General features: G+C 44.1%; 2 protein-coding genes across 2 annotated transcripts in view; one reads left to right on the forward strand and one right to left on the reverse strand.

Moving 5' to 3' along the window:
* LOC130276483 (cytochrome b5) overlaps positions 1-9,977 on the reverse strand; it is a 52,264-nt gene extending 42,287 nt beyond the window's left edge. Inside the window, exon 1 of the mRNA XM_056525934.1 lies at positions 9,750-9,977. Coding sequence (XP_056381909.1) covers positions 9,750-9,893 — 144 coding nt within the window. The 5' untranslated portion in view covers positions 9,894-9,977. The remainder of the gene's footprint in view (positions 1-9,749) is intronic.
* A 135-nt stretch (positions 9,978-10,112) lies between these two features.
* TERF2 (telomeric repeat binding factor 2) overlaps positions 10,113-17,271 on the forward strand; it is a 64,822-nt gene continuing 57,663 nt past the window's right edge. Inside the window, exon 1 of the mRNA XM_056525931.1 lies at positions 10,113-10,354. The gene's annotated coding sequence lies outside the window, so the exon portion shown is untranslated. The remainder of the gene's footprint in view (positions 10,355-17,271) is intronic.

The raw sequence follows: 17,271 nt of genomic DNA on the forward strand, positions 1-17,271 counted from the left end.
TGTGAACTGAGGAGCGGAATTCAATTTAAATCAATGGGGTATGGCACTGCTGAATGAATTGGAGAAGAAGAAGCAAGCGGAATTACTTGTGGAAATTCCTCTCCAATTCCTCAATGTGAACATACCCTTAGTAGGAGTAGTACTAGCAGCAATAGAATAGGAGTAGAAGAAGAAAAATAGGAGTAAAATGAGAGTAGTAGTAGTTCTGGTGGGTGCAGGGCTGTCTCCTTAATCCAGTGTTTCCCCAACACTGCCTTAGGCCCTGCCACACCGCTTAACTACGCTCTACGCAGAAAATGTCCATCAGAGCTTCAGAATAGGTAACGCAAGTACAAGCCAACCTTTTATAACTCATTACTGCTTCATTGTCACAGGAAGAGATTTGCATTGGAGTTCTCCTTTAAGTTCCAAAGTTCCCTGCTAAACTACACTCCTGAAAGATAACACTCCCTCCCTGCAAGATGAGCTGGGCGGAGAAGGAGTGAGTGTGGCCCAGCCAATCAGGGAGCTGGGGGAGTGGCCGCACTTACTGAGGATGGGTCTTGCAGTTTTCTACTGTTCACAGAAAATGTTACCACACCATCTGTCTGAGACAAAAGTCAGATAGATGAATCAATCTGGGCCATTAAGGGAACACAGTACAGTAGTCCCTCAAGTTACAATATTAATTGGTTCCAGAACAACCATTGTATGTTGAAAACTGGTAATTGGTTCTGAAGCCACCAAAATGTCATCCAAATATAGGAAAAAGTGAGGATTATAGAAATATAAGTAGATAACTAAATAGATAAATGCAAGTCATTACATATAAAAGTAGCTGCTGGGAGCTGTAATCACTGTCTGTGTAGAGGACAGGAGCTTCTTCAGGATCCTGTATAGTACACACAGTCTCCCAAAAAAGTAAAATGGAGCCGCCCTTACTTGGTGTCCAAAGGAGCAGCTAACTGTGGCATAGGTTAAGAGTGGTACAGAACATGTAATACCTCCCTGTACTGTAGGGGGTGCTACCAGACAGCCAGTCAGTGCATGGACTTGAGTAATACAGGTGTTTTGCCAGTGAATGCCCATTCTAATTGGTCGGTTCTTCCAGCCATTGACAAGTTTCAGCGATCTGAACTGTACATAGCATTGTATGTTGAGTCTGGTTTTAAAGAGTAGCTCCCACCAATTATTTTTTTCTGTCCCTACCTATTGCTAATCTAACCCTAACCCCCTCCCTGCCTTTTAAAAAATGTTTTCTACCTTAGAAATGTCTTTTGTTCTGCTGCCAGCTGTAGCTCTGCCGGAAGCAGACTTCCCCAGAAGGCGCAACATCACTGACGCCTGCTGGGCGCCGACTTCCTGCTGTGCTCCTGTCGGAAACACGCGTAGATGAGAGGCCAATAACACGGCAGGCTGCTCCGGGGCCTCCTCCTCCCTGTTTAGTAGATCATGTGCTACCCAGGGAGGAGGAGTATAGGAGCATCGCCGTCCTGCCGTGGAAGATACCATTGCTGGGGGCAGGGGACAGGCTGCGCCCGAGGCCAGTGAGTCAGTGCGTACAGCCTTATTGACAGGCCCAGCTGGCATCGGTCCTAATTCAGTTGTGACGTCACGTCAGGTTGCAGCCGGGGAAGGAGACCCCTAGTGTTCGGTTTTCAAATGTAAAATTAAATATTTTAAACAAAAAAATAATAATAATTGATATATATTAGAGATATACATATGTACTACGACATATCAAAAAAAAAAAAAAAAAAATTTAAACTAGGAGACAAGCCCATTTAAGTTACAATGATCCAGAAAAGACCATTGTATGTTGAGGGATCACTGTATGTCGATGTGTACAACATTTATTAGCTAACCTTCAGTATCTACTGAAAAACCTAAGGTCATCAATAGGGCTGCAGCTAACGATTATTTTAATAAGTCAATTATTTGTCGATTTTATCGATTGGAAAAAACTTCAAAATGCTAAAAGGGGGTTCAGCTAATTCTACTTGAAAAATGATGTACAATGGTCATAGTTTCTAGCATGTGATGTAACCAAACAGCAGCAATTTTGGATTTTTTTGTTTAATACGTTTACATCGGTTGCTATACAGGGTCATTATTAATGATCCTGTACAGAAACCAGTGTAAATTTGATATTGCTGCATAGGTAACTGTCTGTACTATTAAAATAAAATTTTAATGATTTGCTGACATTTAATTTTAATAGTTCAGACAGTTAGACGGCAGTATCAGATATGTAAAAACATTTTTTTTTACTTTTTTGTATAGCAATAGGAAAAGGGGGAGCAAATTTTTATTGGTGGAGCAGTTTATTCACTTTTTTTTCCATTATTTACATTTTTTTTATATGGCACTCCTATACATATGGGGGTTTGTGCAGACTGCAGAGCATTGCACCCAACCCATGTCTGTAGTACTACAAATACTAGGATGCAATGCTCTGCACATACTACCATGTGTATAGCAGTGTATATGTACTACAAACACTGCTTTACCCATGGGGGGTATGTGCAGAGAATTGCACCCATGTGTCTGTACTACAGGCACAAGGGTGCAGTGCTCTGCACATACCCCCATGGGTAAAGCAGTGTGCAATGCACACACTTTATTAAGTAGGGCCATTATGAACCCCCCTCTGATGCCCCCTGTGCCATTATATCCCCCCTCTGATGCTCCCTGTGCCATTATACCCCTCCCCCCTCTAATGACTACTGTGTCATTATATTCACCCCCTCTGATGCCTCGTGTCAATCTATTCCCCCTCTTCCATTATATTCCCCTCCCTCTGATGCCCCGTGTCATTATATTCCCCCCCCCCCATGCCCCCTCTTTCATTATATTCCCTCCCCGCTCTGATGCCCCCCCGTGTCATGATATTTCAGCCTAGCCCCTTCCCCTCTCCTGTACCACATTATTACCAAACCTCCCATCCTCTCTGACCCCCTGCTACCTGTACTCCGCCCCCATGTGTGCTCTGGCAGGCTCAGGGGCTTGGTGGTCATTGTTGGTACTGGACTGCATCCTCAATCCGGAGGGAGGTGCGCGCAATCAGTGACATCATCGCACGCGCCTACGCCGGGACGCTGTCGTCCTGCACGGCTCGCTATAGGCTCTAGCCTATAGGAGTTTAGTGACAGGGCCCCGTTATATGCGAGTTCCTCATGCATTTGGCCCTGCTTACCCAAATCAGGGCTAAATGCCTGAAGAATTCACCTGCCCGGCACCAGGAACTGCATGTCCCGGGCATCGGGCGATACAATTTCCCCAGTGACACACTGTCACTGAGGCTGCTGAGGGATATTCAGACTCGCATCCGACCGCAGCAGCCTCCTGGCTACGGACAACAAATTGGGCGATTGTTCGTTCTCGAATATAATAGATTAATCGTTGCAGTTCAATATTTAAGAACTTATTTTGGAAGAAAATCCTTCAGTGCCATGGGATGCAACCCCTAGTGATATTGCACCTAGTTCCTATTACGGTCCTAAACAAAAACACAGGTCTCTCCTGATGACAGATTCCCATGTACAGTATCCTGTGTATATTTGAAGTGCAGAATTTGAAGCTGCAGATTTGAAGCCGTGTTCTGTCATTTAGTTTACATCTAAATCTGCAGCTTCAAATCCTGCGCATCAAATAAGCACAGGATTCTGTACGTGTTAATAGACCCTTAGGCTCCACACCTTTTCTGCTGCAGATTTTACTACCCATTGACTTCAATAGACAGCAAAATCTGCAGCAGCAAAAATATGCACGTGTGAACGAACCCTAAGGGTATGTTCATACGTACAGGATCTGCTCCACATTTTGTATCTGATTTTGCTTCCCATTAAAGTTAGTGGTATCAAAATCATCTGCACAAAATATGCAGCAGATCCTCTACATGTACCCTTAGAGTAATATCTGCAGTGGTATTTCAGCAGTCAGCTGAGCCAGGACTGGGTAATCGGAGTGGAATGTGACCCCACTAGAAGCAGCTTATATCCAAAATGGATTTGGGTTTGCACAGAGTATAAAACCTGTTCTGTCAGATTCCCTCGAATAAGCCATCCTTACCCTGCCATACATTATAGATATGCAGATTCCAAACCTTTGTCAATAGAAGTAGTTATTTTGTTTAGCGCCAACTTAATTACCAGATTTTTTTTTTTTTTGGAGGGGCTACACTTAGAGCTGGGCGGTATGACCAAATATGTGTATCACGGTATTTTTGTAACTTATGGCGGTTCCACGGTATATAACGGTATTTCTTTCACACCCCCCCCAATCATGTGGCCCGCGAGCGATGTTCTGCTCCCCAAATCATTTTACCCACCAGCGCTGTTCTGCGCCCCCCCCCCAATGAATTATCAGCCCTGCGGGTATTACTCACAAATGTCAAGCACTGTCCTCCTACTCTTTGTTGGGGGCCGCTGGCGCTGGAACTCACTGTACGCCAGTGGTCTCTAACCTGCGGACCTCAAAATGTTGCAAAACTACAACTCCCAGCATGCCAGGACAACCAACGGCTGTCTGGGCATGCTGGGAGTTGTAGTTTGGCAACAGCTGGAGGTCCGCAGGTTTGAGACCACTGCTGTACGCTGTATCCCTATGCCCGGGCTGCAAAAGATAAAGAAAATAAACTTTAACTTACCTACGTCGGCCACACGCTGGGGACAGGAACGTCGGACAGCCAACAGCCTATCACCGGCCGGAGCGATGTCCCGCCCCGGCCAGTGATAGGCTGAGCCCACTGTCATGTAAGAAGCCGGCTTCTTACATGACAGTGCGTTCAACATAATCTATGGATAGACCTTAAAAGAGCAGTGCATGACAGACAGCCCAGAAATCTCAAAGAACTGGAAGACTTTTGTAAGGAAGAATGGGCAAAGATACCTCAAACAAGAATTGAAAGACTCTTGGGTGGCTACAAAAAGCGTTTACAAGCCGTGATACTTGCCAAAGGGGGCAGTACAAGATATTAACTCTGCAGGGTGCCCAAACTTTTGCAGACACCGCTTTTTTGTTTTCTGATATTTTGAAAGTGTAAATGATGGAAATAAAATCTAACTTTTTTTGACATATTATAAGAATGTCTAATCTGTAATTTGATGCCGTTTGGAGATTTTTCCATCTTTCCTTGGTTTCTTTATGCACATTAATACAAATTTTTACCTGGGGTGCCCAAACTTTTGATCCCCACTGTATATTAAAACCAGCTGAAAACCTCAGAGCATTGGCACTAAACTGGCTGGGATTCAAGAAGGGGTAAACATGGATTTTTTTTTTTTATTTTTTTTTTATTTTTTTAACTTTAAATAGACACTGTCAAATACAAAAACTTTTGATATCAGGGGTGTGGAAATTTTATAAAAAAACTACTTGTCCACGGGACTAAAATGGAGCAAAATCTACTTGTCCCTCATGACGATCCACTTGTCCGGGGCCAATTTTCGCTTTTACGCTCTCGTTTTTTCCTCCTCGCCCTATGATAGCCATAACTACCTACTATAATGACACCTTTTAATTTTTCAATAACATTCTCTGGACCAAAAAAAAAATATATAAATATATATTAAGGGAAGTGAAATTGAAATAGTAAAAGATAATTTTGCAGATTTGGTGGTTTTCTTTTCTACGCCATTTACCTTGTGGTTGAGGTAACATGTTATTTTGATACTTTAGGCGCCTGATTACAGCGATACCAGATTTGTATAGTTTACGTCATGTTTTACTAATTCTGGACTTTTAAAATTTTTTTTAATTGCCATTTTTTAACCCCTGTAGCTTTACCAGGCTGTATGAGGGCTCATTTTTTGCACCATAATCTGTTTTTTGTATCGGTAACATTTTGGTATTGATCTGACTTTTTAATCGCTTTTTAACTTTTTTTTCTGGGATATTATAAAAATTGCAAATCTGTGGTTTGGTATTTTTTTTTACATTTACCGTACGGGATACATAATGTTATATTTTAATAGGTTGTACAATTACGCACGAAGCGATAACAAATATGTTTACATGTTTTTATATAGGAAAAGGGGGTGATTTGAACTTTTAACATGGAAGGGGTTAATGCAGCGGTCTTCAAACTGTGGCCCTCCAGATGTTGCAAAACTACAACTCCCAGCATGCCTGGACAGCCAACGGCTGTCCTGGCATGCTGGGAATTGTAGTTTTGTTACATCTGGAGGGGCACAGTTTGAAGACCACTGGGTTAATGTGTCTTTCAAACTTTTATTAAAACTTTTATTTATTATTATAATTTTTTTTTGACACTTTATTACACTTATAGGAGGAATCATTAGATTCCTCAGACAGATGAATAGAGTTCTATTGAACTCCATTGATCTGTGTGCTCTGTGATCCATTGATAGAGCCTGGTCCAGCCAGGATCTATCAATGACAGAGCTGGGACTGGAGGAAGCAGAGGTAAGCCCTCCGGCTACCTCCATAATGGATCGCCCCCCTGCGATCGCGCTGCGGGGGGGCGATCCACCCCACTAGCCCACCAGGAAGCGTTCACATCTCCCTTTAGACACCGCTGTCATCTTTGACAGGGGCGATCTAAAAGGGTTAATAGCCAGCCGCGGCGATCGCCGCATGCTGGCTACTAGTGGCGGCCCCCGGCTACTGAGAACAGCCGGGGGCTGCAGAGTATGGAGCGGGCAGGAATCCCGAGCCCGCTCCATACTCCCCTGTGAGCGCCGCAAACATCTCCCCGTGCAGACGTACGGTGAGCGAAGGCAGAGGACGCAGGTCAGCACGGGGAGCAAGAAGCCACGCCCCCTCATCTCCCCCCGCACGTCTGCAGAGCAGGGGAGAGAAGACCAATACACAGCTTCTCATCTCCCCTGCTCTGCTTCAGAGGACACAGGCTGCAGCGTATGAGCGGGCAGGAGTCAGGAGCCCGCTCCATACAGACTGCAGATCGCCACCGCGCTTGTCAGGTCCGGCCCTGCTTGCCCGAAGCCGGGCTAAGGGCCGGACAAATTCCCCTGCCCGGCGCCAAAAACTGCTAGTCCCGGGCGTCGGGCGATAGGAATTCCACATCCCTGGATATGTTGTAAAGCATGCAAAACCAATAGGTTCTGCAATTGCTTTCATTAGAAAATTTTCAGTAATTCATACTGAAAGAGCCAGTCGAACAACTGCCCCCCCCTGCCTGCTTGGAAACATACTAGTCCTGCTGTGGCCATTAGTCATCACTTATATCATGGACACACTTCCTTGATTGACAGCTGAGCGCAGGGCTCACACCTGGAGGAAAAATCCTCCCACTGTCAGCTTGTGTCCCGCTAGTGTCAGTGAGGACAAGCTGGGAGTTGTAGTTTTGCTAATGCTAGGGGAGATGTGAACAGACAGCATACTGAGGGAGGGGGCGGAGACCTGCAGTGAGGCCACGCCCCCTCACTGAGAGGAATTCAGACTAGTGAGCTCAATTAAAAGTGTAATAAAAAAATAAAGGTGCTAGACACATAAAAATAGATGTACATGGTCAGGATTAGGTACTGAGTGATCTATTAAAAAATGTTTTTTTGTTGGATCTGACGGGTACGCTTTAAGAAATTAAGCTAAGAGCAGGAACTATTCTAAGGTGCCAGACAACCCCTTTTAGTGGGCTTTGTAGCACCAAAATTTAACCCTAAAGCCCTAATCTGGTGATCTACGGGCAGACTCATTTTACCTTCTTTAACACAAAGCACTTTATAAGGGTCATTGAGTTTGGAAACAAAGTTCAGCTTCAATGACTCAATGCCAAACACGTTTGGCTATTTTTGAATAACAAGGAAAGATAAGAGGCTGTCAGCTCTGGTGCCACCTAACTCCAGGAATTAGTAACCAGCTGAACTCAATGGCATCTACACAAAGAGGTCTATTGTCTATGGACGGACCCCACATGAGAAGGCTTACATCACTGCGTAGGATACTACAGTTCTCTACCCTAAAGTTAATAGGGGAATCATGGTGCTTCCTCACATGATCAGCCAGGCTGACATCCCCAATAATCAAACCACATTACTGAGGAACTAATACATTATATATGTGGAGCAAATCTTGTCATCCCATCCAAAGGAAAGGCCATCAATGTCAATGACACCAAACAGTACTGCTGATCAGCTGCTCGGCAGAGCCATGGCTCCAGCACATACACAATAAACTGTATAGTGGTGGCCTTGGTTTACTGTGGTGCAGCTTCTATTCACTTCAATAGGAACTAGCTGCAGTAACCTGACACTACCACTACACAATGAATGGAGCCATCTGCCTCAGGCCCCATTCATTGTGTACATGAAGAAGCTGCAGAACAGCTGATCAGCAGGAGTACCAGCTATTGGCATTCCACCAATCAGACATGGTCTATTCAAAGGATAAGAAGTTAATGCTAAATTCCCAAATTTTTATGTTTATCAGATTTTATTTTAAGTTTTGTGTTAAAACTGTCTTTTATATAACTACAGTGACCCCCCCGACCTACGATCATTTCAACATACGATCACTCTCAGAGGCCTTCACATGTTGAAGGCAGAATCAACATACGATGCTTTTGTATGTCGGGGCCATCACAATCAGCTATCTGGCAGCTCAGACTGCTTCAGCTGCCACCGGATAGCCGTTTACGGTGCCCCGTGTGGTCCGCTGACGATCAATTACCTGTCCTCGGGGCTCCGAACCATCCTCTTCGGGATCCCCTGCATCGTCGTCGCTCTCCATCATCGTCATCACATCGCTGCACACGCCATCCCGTCATCCAATAGGAGCAGCGTGCGTAACAACGTGATGGCGGCGACGGAGCGCGAGGAGGCCGGGGAAGCAGAGGCCTTGCCGGAGCGTCGGGGACAGCGATGGAAGGCGACATTCAGGGCAGCGGTGATGAGCGGTGACGCTCCAGAGCGGCGGGGACACGCGAGTATAAGCCGTTGGCTGTCCGGGCATGCTGGGTGTTGTAATTTTGCAACATCTGGAGGTCTGCAGGTTGTAGACCACTGTCCTATACTTTACATTGCTCGGATCCCTCAACATATGATGGTTTCAACAAACGATGGTCCATTTGGAACGGATTACCATCGTATGTTGAGGGACCACTGTAGTGAGCTGTCAAAATCAAACAGCTTCATCCAATGGCTGTCTGGGCATGCTGAAAGCTGTAGTTTTGCAACAGCTGGAGGTCCGCAGTTTGAAGACCACTGCTATAGATTAACAAGTGTTCATTAGTTTATTGGTTCTTTTCTGTATTGGCTTCCTGCACCAGAGACACAATGCTGATCAGTAATATCAGATCCAGTCTGCAGAAGGCTATGGGGAAGACCTGTCCAGAGGAAAAGTTGACCAGTTGCCCATAGCAACCAGAGCTCTAATTTTTCACAGGCCTTGTTAAAAATTAAAGAAGCAATCTGGTTGCTATGGGCAACTGCACCACTCTTCCTCTAGTCAGGCTTTGATAAGTCTCCCCTAATGTGTGGTTGTGCAGATGCTGGGGGTGTATCAGAAACTGTGCAGAGGAGAAAAAAAAATAAAATGATGACCAGTTGCCCTTAGCAACCAGATCACTTCCTTAAAAAAAAAAAAAAATAATTAAAAGGAGTCAAAAAAAAATGGTTGCTATGGGCAACTGGTCGACTTGTAAATTGTGGCTGACAATCAATTTTCATTTCCCTCCACATTGATGAAAGATGACGCTGCTCCATCTGAACTGAGCCCAAGCACAGGGACCCTGCAGCCTCAAACCCCACAAAGATGGCATGAACTGTCAAACTGCTTCCCATAAGCCTCACCTCTTCCACAAAGCGTGTAATGTCATAGACCCGGCCATGGATCACCAGCCAAAGCTCCTTAGCGCTGTTTCTTTTCCTCACATCTTCCAGAGTGTAGTAGGTGACCGGACACTCCTCACCGGGGCCGCCTTCGCTGTCCGCCATCGCCAGTGTGCACAACGCGTTACGTAACTCGTCGCGAGATGACTGCTCCTGGCTTCCGTACAGCGACGCCTTACTCTCGGCTCACAGACATAGGTGAGGTCTCCAAGGTGACAGCCAATCACAGCAAAGAAGGTGGTACACGTGAGGAGAATCTGACCAATCACTGGCGTCGATGCCTTCAGACCACAGAATTAGAATATACGTCAAAATAGCGTGAAGCTCCCAGAAACCATGTTTGACGTGGTTCTTACACAATACTGTAGTGAAGTCCATAAGAAATTGCCGGTGTAGGGTGAGATTTCCGAACCCATGCAGGAGTCGGACCGCTCCTCCCCTTCGCTCTCCGAAGTTCACACCGGCGTCTATTTACCATGAGGGATTTTTTTTTGTCCCTAGTGGTCGTGTCCTGAACTAGTATAGTATTTAGCTGCTCAATGTGACTTGACTAAATTCTGTTCACAGTAAGGACCCGATCTGCAGTAGTTTTAATATTTGTTATTTTTGCATATTTTTGTAAAATGTTTATAATTAAAGTACACTACACTATACTATACAGTGGTCCCTCACCATACGATGGTAATCTGTTCCAAACGGTCCATCGTTTGTTGAAACCATCGCATGTTGAGGGATCTGTGCAATGTAAAGTATAGGACAGTGGTCAACAACCTGCGGACCTCCAGCTGTTGCAAAACTACAACACCCAGCATGCCCGGACAGCCGTTGGCTGTCCGGACATGCTGGGTGTTGTAGTTTTGCAACAGCTGGAGGTCCGCAGGTTGAAGACCACTGTTAGAGAAAGTTGTACTCACCTGTCCCCGCCGCTCCGGACGACCGTCACCGCTGCCCAGGATGTCGCCGTCCTTCGCTGTCGCCGTGTCCTCGAGGTGTCCCTGACGCTCCGGCAAGGCCTCTGCTTCCCAGGCATCCTCGCTCTCCGTCGCCACCATCACGTCGTTACGCATGCCGCTTCTATTGGATGATGGGACGGCGTGCGCAGTGACGTGATGACGACGATGGAGAGCGCCGACGATGCAGAGGAGGCGCCGGAGCCCCGAGGACTGGTAAGTGATCGTCAGAGGACCACACGGGGCACCGTAAACGGCTATCCGGTGGCAGCTGAAGCAGTCTGTGCTGCCGGATAGCCGTTTATGCGATGGCCCCGACATACAGAAGCATCGTATGTATGTTGATGCTGCCTTCAACATGCGATGGCCTCTGAGAGGCCATCGCATGTTGAAATTATCGTATGTCAGGGCCATCATAGGTCGAGGGGTCACTGTACAATAATACAGGTTAACAGTAGACTATGAGGGCTTGTTCACACAGATTACAACCACATAGATATTGATGTTTTTCCTTGTCCAAAACTGTGTAGTTTTGCCCTAATAAAATATCTCCCTTTGATTTCTGTGGGATTACAGTATATATATAGAGAGAGAGAGAATCACAGAGTAAGGGTGCATTCCCACCTGGCGTATTTTACTGTGTATTTGCTGCTGCGTATTTTCTAACCCATTGACTTCAATGAGAAATAAAATACGCAGCAGCAAAATACGCCAGGTGGGAATGCACCCTAAGAGTGCCACTGTGTGGGATTACGATCCCAGGATCCAGGTGGCTGCTCAGTCCTGTGTTAGACTTGACCACGTCCCAAGTAGTTAGAATTCTGGAAATAACAGGGCGGCACTCCAGCGATCCACAGTAAAAAGTGATTTTATTCAAACAGCGACGTTTCAACCTACTCAATAAGGTCTTGCCTTGAAAAAGTATATATATATATATATATATATATATATATATATATATATATACATACAATATTTAGGAAATAGCAGCACACCCAAACGGCGTATGGTGTAATAAACTGAGCTTTATTGGCCCATGTTAGTGTGACGTTTCGATGGTATCACACCATCTTTATCAAGCATGGTGAGTGAGGTAGCATTATATAGGGTGCAACATATCAACAAATCATTATCCAATTGTATATAAACATAGATATCAAAACACATTAAGATTATACATAGTCATAAAAAAGTAAAGTGCCAGAATAGTGCATTATATTACATAATAATATAATTATATTACACAGTAATATAATGCACTATTCTCAAGATTACAAGTCCATCTCCAGAGATCTAGATTTGCCTTTGTCCACAGTGCGCAACATTATCAAGAAGATTGCAACCCATGGCACTGTAGCTAATCTCCCTGGGCATGGACGGAAGAGAAAAATTGATGAAAGGTATCAACGCAGGATAGTCCGGATGGTGAATAAGCAGCCCCAAACAAGTTCCAAAGATATTCAAGCTGTCCTGCAGGCTCAGGGAGCATCAGTGTCAGCACGAACTATCCATCGACATTTAAATGAAATGAAACGCTATGGCAGGAGACCCAGGAGGACCCCACTGCTGACACAGAGACATGAAAAAGCAAGACTACATTTCATCAAAATGAACTTGAGTAAGCCAAAATCCTTCTGGGGAAACATATTGTGGACAGATGAGACCAAGATAGAGCTTTTTGGTAAAGCACATCATTCTACTGTTTACCGTTATTTTTTCCAAAGGGTGTGCAACTAAATAATAATTTAAGGGTGCCAATTATTTTGTCCAGACCATTTTTGGAGTTTGGTGTGACATTATGTCCAATTTGCTTTTTTTCCTCAATTTTTTTTGTTTAGTTCCAATACACACAAAGGGAATAAACATGTGTATAGCAAAACATGTGTTACTGCAATCCTTTTCTGAGAAATGCTTCATTTTCTTGAAAAATTTCAGGGGTGCCAACATTTACGTCCATGACTGTAATATATATGTATGAAGGTCTATCTACTGCTACTGCCATCTGTTCGGCTAACACAACATCCAGCTGAGGGAAGCACTGTTAGGAGGCCTGCTGCATTAGTACCTATCCTGCTACATGGCCACCAAGGAGAAGATGCTGAACAGATCCTTTGCTGTGCATCTGTACTGTGTACTGGGTTTAGTGCCATCCTGTGGGTAGGGCAGTGTTTCCCAATCAGGGTGCCTCCAGCTGTTGCAGCTTTGCAACTGCTGGAGGCACCCTGGTTGGGATTCACTGGGCTAGGGGATAAATTGTCCAGATGGTTAAACCCCCTTGAAGAACCTTTTTTTATGTGTTATATACTGAGAAGGTCTAAGGCTTGGGTCCACACTACGTTTTGTCCCATACGGGAGCGCATACGGCAGGGGGGAGCTAAAAGCTCGCGCTCCCGTATGTTACCGTATGCGCTGTTGACCACAGTTTTAGGTCCGGTTGTAAAAGCGCATACGGCGCAAAAATGAGCAGACCGGACCGAACGTTTCACTCCGGCCGGCTCATTGAAATGAATGACATACGGGAGCGCATACGGTGACATACGGGAGCGCAAGGTTTTAGCTCCCTCCTGCCGTATGCGCTCCCGTATGGGACAAAACGTAGTGTGGACCCAGCCTAACACTGCAGAGGCCCTTATGAGTGATAGAATATAACTCACTCACATAGATTTGGACGCCACTCACAAACCCATCAGTGGAAGTCCCTGACTTTCCTGATCTTTTTTTAGGCCACAGGCTTCAAGCAACCAGCGACAAGAGAAAGCTATTAGCTTTCCGTCATAGTTTCCAACATTTAGAGGGGGACTTATCCTAGAGGATTATTAACATTTGACCGCTAAGCGGTCACTGAGACCCTAAATTTCCCACCCAATATAAAACTTAACGTTTAATGAGCCAAGATTAAAATAACCTCACACATATTGATCCATAATGCATTGATTGGCATGACACTGCATGCTATAGAAGTGAATTGAAAAAATAGACTGTGGCTGCAGTCCACAGTCTATAGTGTGAGACAATTAAAAATCTAACACATTGCCCGCCCGCCCGACGTTTCGCCACAGGCTGTGGCTTTATCAAGGGCTAAGAGGCAAATGGCATGCAAACAAGCCTTGCAGGGGTTTAAATAACCTCCTGTCTCTAACGTCATTAGAACATGTCACTTCCTGTATTAACATGACATCTCATTGGTTACAATCACATGCAAACTAATGATTGACCGCTTCCTGGCCAATAGAATTTGGACCAGGATGCATCTTGCTATATTCGTTTGATTGACAGCATCCTTGACCAACCAGCTGAGACCAATAAAGCTTCTGAACTCCTCATTGGTGCCGGAAGCTGTACACGTATGTGCGCCAACGGTCCTGCGCTAACTGATAGCTTCCCGAACCTCCGATATGAACGCATGCGCAGTACGGATGCGCAGAAGAACGTGCGCGAGTACTTAGTCATATACAGCCACTGCTGGGAGGCTGCGCGACAGACATATGCGCCGGTACTTAGCCGATTTGGCATGTGATTCACACATGGCTGTTGTGATAGAGCTGGAATACACAATATAACCACTCATGTGAACAACGACTGCATAGCAAGTAATAACTAATTCGAGATCACTAATTAGGTTACTATCTGGTAATATAGGACGACCAACCTAGCAACGTAGGTATAGTATCAAGTAAAAATATATTATTCATAATACCGCTGAATTAGTGTAATCGATAGTAAAAAAGGGGGGAGCAAATACTCATCTGTTCTACATAGATATAGTCATAATTAATATCATCAACGGAAGTAGTTCATAAATAGGATTAATAAAGGCTTATAGCGGCTCTTCTATATAGTACCAATTGTAATAAGTGATTCCTGTCCTACAAGAAGGCTGCATAGGTGAAGCCTTCATTCAGTCCATTTGGGCTTTGGGATTTTAATCTCCAAATCCATCGGGCTTCTTCTTGAAGCAGTCTGGTGTTAAGATTGCCACGTCTCGGACCCAGTTTGCACTGGGTAATGCCACAGAAACGTAATTCAAAGGGAGCATCATTGTGTACAGTCCTCATATGCCTAGCAATGGGCGTATCTTGATAGGTGTTAATAGTACTCATGTGTTTTGAAATACGTCTACGCAATTGTTGGACTGTCTTTCCTACATAGATTTTAGGACAATTGCATGTGGCTAGGTACACTACCCCCATCGTTTGACAGGTGATGAAGTCCCTAATTTGATATTTCCGATTATCAATCGGATTAGAGAATTCTTTTGTACGTGGCATAAATTTGCAAAAATTGCACCGTCCACATGGATGTGATCCTTGGATTGATGATTTCAACCAACTGGATGCAGACTCCTCTGCATAAAAACTCCTAACTATTTGATTTTGAATATTAGGTCCTCTACGATAGGTTATGGACGGGTGAGTAGAGATCACCTCCCTAAGGTCATTGTCCACCTGTAAAATAGACCAATATTTCCTAAGTATATTCATGATTTTTTGATTGTGTTGATCAAAAGTTCCGATACACCTAATGATCTTTTGGCCACTGTTGTCTTTAGCCAATTTATGATCACGTAATAATTCAGATCTCGGAGTCGCCCTAGCTCTGGCGAAGGCCTTGTGAAGGACTTTCTTAGGATAACCTCTATTGGTGAAGCGTCTATACAGGAGATCACATTCTTCTTGAAATTTAAGAGGATCAGAGCAATTCCTTTTGGCTCGTAGATATTGACTGATTGGGATACCTTTCTTCAATGGTACAGGATGATGACTTTTCCAATTAAGAAAACTATTGGTTGACGTAGGTTTACGATATATAGAAGTGTGAATGTGACCAAGTGAATCAATAGTGATAGTGAGGTCAAGAAAATGAAGAAATTTATCGTGAATTTCAGAAGAAAAGTGCATATTAATATGATTAGTGTTCAGTGCTTGAACAAAGGATTGAAATAATTGTGTAGTGCTGTCCCAAAAAATCAATATATCATCTATATAACGACCCCAAAATAAAATGTGAGAATTGAATTCTTGAAAAGTGTCAGAGAAAACGTGAGTGTCTTCCCACCACCCTAAAAATAAATTAGAATAATTCGGTGCACAAGGAGTGCCCATAGCAGTGCCCTTCAACTGAAAATAAAAGTGCCTATCGAAAAGGAAAAAATTGTGAGTAAGTAGAAAACGTAATAGGGTCAAAACAAATTTGTTGTGTGCTGTATACTGAAGACCTTTAGTAGTTAGAAAATGTTGTACAGCATGAAGTCCCTGTTCATGTTGGATGTTTGTATAAAGAGATTCCACATCCAAACTAGCTATAAGAGTACCTGGAGGGAATGTGATCTCCTGTAATTTCTTCACAGTATCCTTGGTATCCTTAATAAAGGACGGAAGAGAGGAAACAAAAGGGGTCAAGAACTGATCTACATAGTGACTGATATTTTGTGTAATATTGTCACACCCTGAAACAATGGGTCTGCCAGGGATAGGGGAACTCCGTTTGTGCACCTTGGGAAGAGCGTAGAAGGTGGCTATTGTTGGCGATGGATTAAAGAGATATTTAAATTCTTCTGTTATCAATTGGTCTATTCTTGCCTCTTGTAAAATTGTACGTAAATTCTGATTAAACTCCTGAAGTGGGTTATGGTCAAGTTTACGATATGTATCTTTATCATTCAACAGTCTCATCACCATAGCCTTATAATAACTTTTATCCATCAGGACAATGTTTCCTCCTTTATCAGAGGGTTTGCAAACAATCTCATTATTTTGTTGTATTTCATCAAGTGCTCGGATTTCTTCCGTAGATAAGTTAGATGGAATATGGGGAGTCCTTGACCTTAGGGAACTGATCTCGTGTGTAACCATCTTAACGAAAGTATCAATATTAGAGTATTGTGACAAGGATGGTGTAAAACTTGACTTGGGTTTGAGATTAGAGAAGGGAGCTTCAACTGAGACAATTCCTGTCTCACTTTCTTCTTCTAGCTGTTCTAGCATAGTAACAACTTGCTGATCCTGTTGTCTGTTCACAGCAGGATTGGTAGCAAGATTTTTAGCAAGATTTTTGTGAAATTTGTGCAGAGCGAGCTTCCTGCCAAATAAATTTATATCTTTAGTCCAAGTAAAAATATTGCAAGGTGGTGTAGGGGTAAATGATAACCCCTTTTGTAATACGGACAAATGATGTTCATTCAAAACTAGGGATGACAGGTTACAAATTTGCAATTGGTCACTGGTAGCATCAGTTATTGTCTGGGAATTGGATTGTATCCCCATTTGTCGCGATCCCTCAATTGGACGCCTGGTTCTAAAAAAGGATGAGGAGGATTCTGTGGTAGTCCTCCCATATGGGTAATCGTTGGAATGCCAGGTGCCCGTGGGGGAGCTGTTGTTACTATAGGACCAGGTATCACTGGGGTCATATGTACCTCTGCAGGATTGGGTATAGCAGAGGATAAAAATCCATGTGAGTGCATGGAGGGATGACCACCTCCTTGAGTAATATGAGGTGGGCATGGTTGTGAATAGCCTTGTGGTCTAGGGGTA

Source organism: Hyla sarda, chromosome 6 (genome assembly GCF_029499605.1).
Source record: "Hyla sarda isolate aHylSar1 chromosome 6, aHylSar1.hap1, whole genome shotgun sequence".
In the NCBI taxonomy this organism is placed as follows: domain Eukaryota; kingdom Metazoa; phylum Chordata; class Amphibia; order Anura; family Hylidae; genus Hyla; species Hyla sarda.